The sequence below is a fragment of the Rosa chinensis genome, chromosome 6 (assembly GCF_002994745.2).
Source record: "Rosa chinensis cultivar Old Blush chromosome 6, RchiOBHm-V2, whole genome shotgun sequence".
NCBI classification, from domain to species: domain Eukaryota; kingdom Viridiplantae; phylum Streptophyta; class Magnoliopsida; order Rosales; family Rosaceae; genus Rosa; species Rosa chinensis.
In genome coordinates this window covers 4,944,668-4,954,096 of record NC_037093.1, presented here as the reverse complement: position 1 = coordinate 4,954,096, position 9,429 = coordinate 4,944,668, and the positions used below count along the sequence as shown (strand labels likewise).

At 37.3% G+C, this 9,429-nt stretch overlaps 2 protein-coding genes across 4 annotated transcripts; one reads left to right on the top strand and one right to left on the bottom strand.

Annotated features, from left to right (window-relative positions):
- Positions 1–285: 285 nt before the first annotated feature.
- LOC112170628 (non-functional pseudokinase ZRK2) lies at positions 286–1,906 on the top strand. The gene is made up of 2 exons (XM_024307971.2): positions 286–855; positions 968–1,906. The coding sequence occupies exons 1-2, from the start codon at positions 616–618 to the stop codon at positions 1,511–1,513; spliced, it is 786 nt and encodes a 261-aa protein (XP_024163739.1). The 5' UTR covers positions 286–615; the 3' UTR covers positions 1,514–1,906.
- Positions 1,907–1,975: 69 nt separating this feature from the next.
- Positions 1,976–6,547, bottom strand: LOC112170051 (serine carboxypeptidase-like 2). 3 transcript variants are annotated; one of them, XM_024307198.2, is made up of 14 exons: positions 6,401–6,547; positions 6,111–6,259; positions 4,453–4,529; positions 4,215–4,340; positions 3,993–4,095; positions 3,778–3,815; positions 3,592–3,693; positions 3,261–3,347; positions 3,018–3,170; positions 2,833–2,904; positions 2,613–2,737; positions 2,417–2,530; positions 2,272–2,326; positions 1,976–2,193 (listed from the first exon to the last, which is right to left on the bottom strand). In XM_024307198.2, exons 1-14 carry the CDS (start codon positions 6,511–6,513, stop codon positions 2,110–2,112), a joined length of 1,398 nt encoding a protein of 465 aa, XP_024162966.1. In that variant the 5' UTR covers positions 6,514–6,547; the 3' UTR covers positions 1,976–2,109. The 3 variants fall into 3 exon arrangements, 2 of the variants coding, with proteins under 2 accessions (XP_024162966.1, XP_040364755.1); XM_040508821.1 differs by having other exon boundaries at positions 3,261–3,351; positions 3,596–3,693; XR_005801758.1 differs by having other exon boundaries at positions 2,107–2,193; positions 2,417–2,489.
- Between the last annotated feature and the right edge of the window lie 2,882 nt (positions 6,548–9,429).

Below are 9,429 nucleotides of genomic sequence, written 5' to 3'. Positions count from 1 at the left end.
AAATAAAAAAATAACTAATAATAGAAAATAAAGAAAAAGACATGCATAACCACCCACTTTCTTCATATACCCACTCCCACGCCCATGAAGGTGTAGAAATTCTTGTGAGAAATTTATGATCTATTGGCCGATAAAAAAGATTATCTCTATCTGTACAAGTCAAGCATAACGGCTAAACTTCTTTTTAGGCCAATAGATTTGACGCACGCTTTCTGATTCTAGTGGCTTTAGTCTGTTTATTATTTCTTGTTAATCGCTCTTGACTTTGACTTTGTATATATTTGACTTGAAAACTAGACTCATGTTTATCAAATGCAAAAGCTTTATTCCGTGTAAGAGATGATGCTTGTGAAGGAAAACACCTGCTTGAATATGAATCTACGGTGAACTGATCGACTGCAGTAGGCTGGAGAAATCAACATCAAACTGGATCCGATTCTAATGTCATCCAAAGCTTGTGATGAGTTGTATTTGCTAGCTTTTAGATCTCATTTGAGGATCCTGTTCCCTTTAAATTGTTATGACTTGCATATATTTTTCTTTGTGCTCATACTTGATGCCTGATGGTGCGTAAAAGCCAGCCATAATATCACTGGGATAGATTATATCCATTTCATGAATGTGTTTTCATTCTCTGCCACTCAGCATATGTGTGTATGTTTGACCTATGTTGCATCACCAGGTTTCTGTTGCTTGCGTGTTTTGAGAAAGGAGGAACGAGATACTGATAGATCCTCATTCTTGATCAATGGAAGCGAAGTACTAGAGGATCTCATTGTTTCCTTTGATGGCAAATCTAATCCTATTCGCAATTACTCTGCTGATGAGCTCATAAAGGCAACCAACAACTTTGATGCTTAATTAAGAAGGTACTTCACGTTGAGCTGGCTCAATGAGGATGCGGTAAGATCTCTAGCTATTCGTGACATTATCATTGATTCATTTAAACGAAGAGCAACCATAATAATGTTTTAAACTTTTGGGATGCTGCTTAGAGTTTCCTATACCAGCTCTAGTGCATGAATATGCAACAATAGGAGTGCTAAATGATGAAGGAGGTTTCGGAGCTACTGAGTCCTTAACCTGGAAAGCTAGACTAGGTAAGCAGCTTGCAAATGCTCTTACATATCTCCATACTGCCTTTCCTAGGCCCATCATTCTCCGGGATCTAAATTTTAGTTGTATTTACTTGGGCCATGATTATGTTCCCAAACTCTCCTACTTCGGGCTCTCCATAACCATCCCTCCCATGAAATCATATGCTGAAGATGAACCAAAAGGAAGATTTGGGTACTCTGACCCTGCTCACATTACATCTGGTATTATTTCAGAAAAAGGTGATGTTTATAGCTTTGGTGTGCTTTTACTTATATTTCTGACAGGACAAAAAGCTGTGGTTACCAATCAGGACGGGGAATACGAATCAATTAATTCATATGTGAAATTTCGTACTTGTAATGGTCAGATTCAGAGCTTTGTTGATCCTAAAATCTTTGGCGAGGTAGGGAAATGAGCAAGTACAACAGCACTGGCAAGATTTTGTAGCAAGGATTCAGAAGTCTACCTTTCCTCGTTGCTAGCTGTATCCTGATAAAATAATCTGGGGTTCACATCTAAAACCAATTGGCAATGGATGGAATGGCCCAAACTCTTAGTAACTCATAGGCAAGGTCTCATTTTTCCCATGTGGGATGTATATATTCTCAACATATCCTACATCTGTTATCCCATGTAAAAAATCAGGTTGTAATTCATTGGTGGCACATATTCCATACCTGACTTCATTCTTGCATGTATATGTTTCTGGACATCAGTCACATCACGTGTATATAGACTGATATACAATGTGTTATGTACGTTTTCTGGTATTTGTTAGTAATATCCAAAATAGACAGCTTCATGTCGATTTGAAGTCATGTTTTTCTTATTGCTAGACTTGAGCTAAACAAAACAGTGGCACACAACCAAACACAGAGGAAAGAATTTACCAATTGGCTATTATTAGTAATGAACTGTGGTGAATATAGAAACTTACTAATCTTGGAAATGTTGTACATGTTGCTAGAGAATAGAATTCACTCAGAAACTTCAAATCCATACATCTAGCAATTACAGAGGGTAGAATGAGAACCACCTACTTATCATAGCAAGACATTCTTCAGGTTTGTACTCTGGAGCTGTATGACCCCCTCCCTGAATGTAGAAGAAATGTAGTCAACATTTTGTTCAAGAAAACTAATAAGGAAAATTAAAGTGCATGACGGTTCTTGCCTTTATAGTTGTAAATGTCAACTGGTACTTTTTATATGTATACTGCACTCTGTATCTGAAGGGAGGATAAAATAAGGCTTAAACTTGACTGAAACAGAAGAACAAATATAGGATAAGTTAAAGAGAAGTTGGGATAGATGCCAACCCTGCGATTTGTCCATTCACGAACCATGGTTTCCAACTACTGTCAACTGTCAAGTTTAGAGACTCTATCCAAGCTTTAGTACCCAAATATGGAATCACCATGTCATGATCACCACTGTTAACAGGCAAGTTTATGGTTGAGGCGAATTGGAAATAATTAAGGATAGAACAAATGTTATGCAATATATTCTATGCACCTGTATATCAGAACTCTATAGCCTTTTTTTATGAGGTTCTGATGATAAACCAGACTAGAAGAAACATCAGATATGTATGAAGCTGATAAGGTCTTATTGCATCTCTGCCAGTCCTTGATGCTTCCCTGATTGTGATTTTTAAAATCAAGATTAATCATCAAGGTTAAAGTAATGTGAACTTGACGTTACTGTAAAATTTAGAATCTGTTGATTAACTTGCCTCCCGAACGTGAAGAGCATCTTGAACAGTTTTATCATTTGCCCAAATATAAGAGAAACGATAAATGTAACTCTACAAAAAACAAGGCAGATATGGTTAGGCACTTGGGCAAAGCTTTGATGAATTAGAATACAACGAAGACAGAGTGAACATGTTATCCTAGTATACTTGCAGAGGGAGCTTACTCGACACCATGGCCTGGAAAGTTGAGGAAGAGAAAGGAGATTAGCAGAGTCTATATTGAGATCATCTGAATCCCGCTCTGATTCTAGTGGATTTGGAGAAGAAACAGTACAATAAGGTTCCAATATTTGGGGTGTGAATATGTCTGCAATACACTGCATATTCAAATGTAAAGTCAGTACTTCTTGATCCCACATTCCCACATTACTTGCACAAACCAGTACTTTTAATTTCTTTCCACTCACCTCATTGTATTGGTCAAGATCATCTACACATAACGCATTGTTTGGATCCACATTGACATACTCACCCTTACAATTTGTTTTGAGTGACTTGCAAATACATGAAGACCACAAACATAGTTAGAAAAGTAGCATAGGAAGACATTAATAGAGAATGCGAGAACACACAAAACTCATTGAAACCTTTGTCCAAATAAATTCTGGTCAAGTTACCATATTTTGAATTTTTGACAGTCGTCAAAATATTGCAGAACCGTTTCAAAAGCCATAATCAAATCTCTAATTGCAACTTAGAAGAAACAAACAAAATTTTAAGGGTGTTAGCGTGTTGCACCTCATATAGTTCATCTGATATAAGCGCTTTTCTGAAAGCAAATGGCACTCTGTAATTCTCATCGACATCTATGTCTGTTCCTGGATTACCAAGCACATATCCCTGTATCCAATATAAGAACCTTTCTAATCTGTTAAGCATACAAGAAAGAAATATTTCAAAATCTAATGGCAGAAAAAGAATTACTTGGATATTCATTGGTGGGTGACGTCCATCTTCATTACCTACAGAAGAATAACAGTTTAAACAGCCACAACTGATGAGCCAAAAGAAGGAAACTAACTTTTGTCTCATAATATCCCATGAGTATGGTATTCAAAAATATTACGGTGTATTTCCTAGGACTTGCGTGTTCTTGGTAGCTAATGCTGACTAATTAAAGAGTAAATGTAAGAAATTACCATCAGATATTTCCTGAACAATAATAGGAAGAACAATGCCCGAATAAGAATCTCCGGCAACATAGAGTGCATTTTCAAAGAACTTGGGGTGATCCATAAGCCACTGCACCACAACATTGAAACATAAAAATGTAGCTAAGAAGCAAGAACAACCACCATTCAATCACGAAATTTCTTGAAGCCATTTTACATCACTAGAAATATGGGAATGCAATAACTCACCTTTCTTAGAAATTCATAAGTCTCTGCAGCTGATAATGTGTCACTCATATTGCTGTATCCTTCCCAAGTTTTTGCATATGAGTAACCAGTGCCCACAGGTGCATCTAAGAATATAATGTTGGCGACCTGAAAGTTTTCGGTTGTTGAGTTCTGAATGTTCAGTTCCGAGTTCAATAAGACTAGCTATTTTATCACAGACAATAACACAAACAGTTGGAGGGCAATAGAAAGTCTGCACCTTTGTCCATGAGTATGGGTTCAACTTCAACTGTGGCTTGTTGCCAATGGAATTTGCAGGGTCAAATGATAGTGGACCTGCAATTGAGTGTTCAGCACATATCAATAGGTTGATTGTTGAAGAAAATCCATTGAGGTAATTTATCGGTCTGAAAGTGATACAAAAGAAACAGGGTACTTGGGCTTTAGGGATTTCATGGCAATGAGGACATGTAAAAAGAGTGCAAGTGTACTGTACCATTTAACTTAGGTCCATAATGACTTCTGGAATTGTAGTACATTGACGTAACGTTGGGTCAAACTGAGATATATGAATCAAGGGAAGAGGGCTGCATATAAGAGCATTTCTGGTAGGGATGTTTGGATGTTAAAAATTTGTCAGGTTTGAATTTGACAATTTAGGTGGAATTATCTTTTTGTTAATTTTGCACTACAACTAATATGCCAAGATATAGTGCCGTGTCAACATTGACATTTGGTTCATTTGGGTCTCGTTTGTTTCGCAGATTTGAGGACTTGGAAAAGGAAAATTATTCATTTCCTTTGTTTGGTAACCACAAAGTCCGGAAATGCTTTCCTGACATAGGGGAAAGTTGGGGGTAAACTCATTCCACTCAAACTTCATGGGATTGAGTTTCCTATCCCATTTCCCAGCATTAATTGTAATAATTTTGGACAATAATACCCTAGCATTAATTGCTTGAGTACTCTTGGTAGTGTTGAAAATTCATTCCAGGTTGTTTTTATTTTAAAATAGAGAGGTATTATTGAAACATTGATATATTTTTACTTTCCTTTCCTGCACCAACCAAACATCGGAAAGGAAATCAAATGATCTTTCCTGGATGCTTTCCCTGCTTTACCAAACACAGGAAATGAAATCTGACAGGAACTTTAGTTTTCCTTCCCCATGGGAAAGACAAGGGAATCGATTTCCTTTCCGTGAACCAAACGAGGTCTTGGAGATGCATCATGGGTTAAATCTTAACGACTTAAAGTTGAGAGCTCTATCTATCTTTTCACAATTTCACCTTTAATGGGGGCGCGAACACAAGACCTTCCAAAGAGAAAGTCATTGTCATTTCCTGTTTTTGGGTCTTTGTAAGTGTAATTGTGGCATATGTAATAACACATTCATCTATGAACTTTTCAATTGAATCCTTCCTTGACTTATAGTATTGGTTTTCAATTGAATCCTTCCTTGACTTGTAGTATTGGGTTTTATGCTTCTGTCTTATAAAGGGGTCATTTTAAGTTTTAAGAGTTCATTTTTTGAGATTACAACATTAGAATTTAAAATTTAAATAGAAATTTAAAAAGACGTAGTTTTAGACATAAGCATAAGATCGACACTAAAAAGAAACTCATACTATATGAAATTATGAACAATTATACACTTCAATTACATATTTAGTGAAATTTACAGGTCTTGCATACTTCATGTATGAAGTAATTGTGTTCATTCTCAAAAAAAAAGTATGAAGTAATTGTGTTAAATAATGAACTTCTATCTTGTTTCTTTTCGTAATAAAAAAAAAGGTGAATATTCTGACTATAAGAGGAAAAAAAAACTCTCAGACTAATAATTCTCTACATTATATCCTTTGGAAATGTTCAATACATATATAGTAGAACATATGCTTTAAATTAAATACGTACCTATATTTTCATAGACGAGAGCAGAAAATCCAGAACAACCAGGACCACCAGTGAGCCAAAGCACAAGAGGGTCATGCTCAGGACTACCTTCGGATTCAATGAAGTAATAGAATAGCTGCACATCATCCAAGTCACCCACTCCAACATACCTAAATATGCGAGTAAACTTCCAATCAATCTCCACTGTCAAGTTTGAATAAATGTACTAACAAACTCACAGTACACAGGAAGATATACTTAATTATTTAGATAAAGAGTATAAGATGACAGTAGAAGAAACTAATACCAACCCAGTTTCGAGTTTGAAGGGGAGGTCACCGGAGAAGCCTGGTAGCGTCTTGATGATGGAAGTTGATGAAACAACGTTAAAAAGAACCACCAGAACAAGTACTTCTTGCAGCATGATGACTGTACTGACACAATGTTAACCTCTCAGAATCCTTCATTGTACTGACACAATGTTTGCCTTTTTATATTGCTATTAAGTGACTGTACGTGTGGTGAAATAGGTTTGTAGAACATTAGGTGAAGTCTCGTGATGATCCCGATGAAATGTCGGTAGTAGAACGTATTCAGTTGTCCTTTTTCTTTTGGAGCTGAAAATGTAGTTCTACCTGTAGTCCTAGCTACTTAATTATATATACAGTTCAGATTATTGTGGCCATCTTTGACATGTTTGAATTGCTTTCTCTGGCTAATACCTACCAGTCTATTACGTACTGAAATGAAATTTTGCTCATGGTTGTGACACAATCTCTGAAAAAAAAAAAAAAAAAAAAAAAAAAAAAAAATAGTATCAGCTAAACGAGTTTCAATTCGCGTGGCAAAAGTTTGTTAGTTGTCAACATTAACAGACTTGTTTAATTAGTTGTGTGTCTTAATTAGAAGGTTGGTGTTGTTTGCGGGTTCAAAATAAGTAGCATTCCCTCTAAACTCGATGACATACGTTGTATCACTTTTAAGGAAAAGATATACAAATCCAATTATCCAACATTTGTTAGTTACTCAAAATGATGAGGATGTCAATATCAGAGCAAAAGCAATATCACTCAAAATAGCTCAAAGATTGTCATCTCCCCCCTTCCATGATTTTTGATTCCCTGATTTTACGTGTCTTTCTCCATCAATACGATTTTGTGACCTTCGCATCTGGGGTCCCGGTGCCGGTGTTTTATGGCAGAGGAGGATATGGTGGTTCCAGCGTCTTCGAGGCGTTGGGAGTGCCAACGAGTTGTTAGGGAACGTGGTCGCCTTTTTACGGCGAGGGACGGCGGCCTGTTTCAGGACTTGCTCCGACGTAGAGACGTCCTGTTTCAGGACTTGCAGTTCGGCTTCGATCTTTTCCAGCATGTGCCGGTGGCGCAACACCGTGTTGGGCGTAACCCGAACTGGGTTTGCTGAGATCCAGGGCTAGGTACGGCGGCGGTTGGTCGGCGGTGGCAGAAGAAGCGGTGGTCTGGGCACCCAGACCATTCCTATGTGGGCCTGGGCCTGGGCCTGGTTTTGGTTTCTGTTGGGTCTAGTGTGAGTTGTGGTCTTTAGATCCACTCATTCCTGGGTCTGTATTTACGATCCAGAAGATTTTTTCCGTATTGAAGTGGGTTTGTTCCCATGATTATTAGTGATTTCATTGTCACTTACAGTAATATACACTGACGTTGTTCTTCTCTTAAACCGAAAAAAAAAAAAAAAAAAAAAATCTCTTTACTTTCCTTAAAAGAATTTTATTTCACCCCTCAAATTTTCGTTAACCTATTTTGTTACTATAAAATAATTCGAGATTTATATTTTTGATTACGACAACAATTGGGATTACAACAACAATTTAGTCATGACTTCATGTCAGGATGCTTGTAGGGGATTCAAATTTGTTGATCGACTTTGGTTCAAAAGGTATCATAAGTGTTCTAAAAATAAATTATTTAAATGTGATTGCGGCTAAATGCACCAAATTTTGGACTCATTACACCCTATAATATATTTTTTGTTTTAGAAAAACGGGAATTGAGAGAAAATCGCTATGTATTCTCATTGATAATAGGGGCCTCTTTATATAGAGAATTACAATACATAGAATCCATACAAGGAAAGGTAATAATACATTGAATAGGAATATCTAGATTCTTTTAATTAAACCATATTACCACTAGGTCAAGTAACCTAGGGTTTTGGTCAGACACACAAATAAGGATTTACTTGAACACTCCCCCTTATGTCGCCCAAACGCGGTGCTTCTCTCGTTGCCTCACTAAAACCTTGTCAAGTAACAAAAACCCAGTGGAACAAAAATAACCTCAGTCGAAGGGGAAAAAGAGCACAACACACCCTTCACGTTTTGAGACCATACATGTAGACACCTCCCCCTGATGACTACGGTCATTGGAGTTTGGATAACTTCTGCAAACGATGCTACCAACATGTTTCTCGAAAGTGGAATTTAGGCAATGACTTAATGAGCAAGTCTGTCATACTGTCCTCAGATCGAACCTAGTTCACTTTGATCTTGAGGAGAGTATGTTGTTGCTGATTATGCTTGGTGTTGTCACTTTTGATGTAGCATTGCTTTATTTGTTCAAAACAAATAGCATTATTCTAAATGCTCGTAGGCTCATCTGTGGTAGACTTCAAACCACAATTGTTCAAACATGCGTAATTATGGATCCAATCCATAAACATTCATGAACCACTTCGTGAAGAGCAATAATCTCTGCATGGTTCGAAGATATAGCGACTAAGATCTGTTCTGTAGACCTCCAAGATATCACTGTCTTTTCCCGTGGTGAACACTTAACCAGTTTGGGAATGACATTTGTATGGGTTAGAGAGATACCTAATATCAGCAAAACCTTCCAAAACACATGTTGTTTTGGGATGGGGATAGTGGACGTAGGCCAGTGTTGGCGGTGTTCTTAGTGTGTGATGGGTTCGAATCCATCATCTCTCTGTAGGGATAGAACAAGCCCATATCAATAGTACTTCTCAAGTACTGAAAGATATCTTTTTTCACCAATCCAATGGCGTCGCATTAGCACACAGCTATACCTAAATAACAAGTTCACAACATATGAAATGTCTGGTCTTGTGCATTGGAGTAAGTACAATTATGCGCCTATTGTACTCATGTAAGACACTTCTGCCTCTAGCACATCTTCATCATGATCCTTCAGACGAAGAGGATCCTTTTCAGGATCAAAACTACGAACGATCATGGGGTGCTTGAAGGCTTGACCTTATCAAAATGCCTAAGTATCTATCAACACGATGTTCAAGTTCCAAACTGAGATATAATCATGTTTTCCCAAAATCCTTCATCTCAAAC

Excerpts from the sequence above, each read along its gene's own strand:
- LOC112170628 (XM_024307971.2), top strand. The coding sequence starts at position 616 with ATGAATGTGTTTTCATTCTCTGCCACTCAGCATATGTGTGTATGTTTG. Across the intron at positions 856-967 it reads AGGCAACCAACAACTTTGAT|TGTTTTAAACTTTTGGGATG; the intron begins GCTTAATTAAGA and ends CAACCATAATAA.
- LOC112170051 (XM_024307198.2), bottom strand. The coding sequence starts at position 6,513 with ATGCTGCAAGAAGTACTTGTTCTGGTGGTTCTTTTTAACGTTGTTTCA. Across the intron at positions 3,348-3,591 it reads TATCAGATGAACTATATGAG|TCACTCAAAACAAATTGTAA; the intron begins GTGCAACACGCT and ends TGTATTTGCAAG. Across the intron at positions 2,531-2,612 it reads TATAGAGTTCTGATATACAG|TGGTGATCATGACATGGTGA; the intron begins GTGCATAGAATA and ends GCCTGTTAACAG.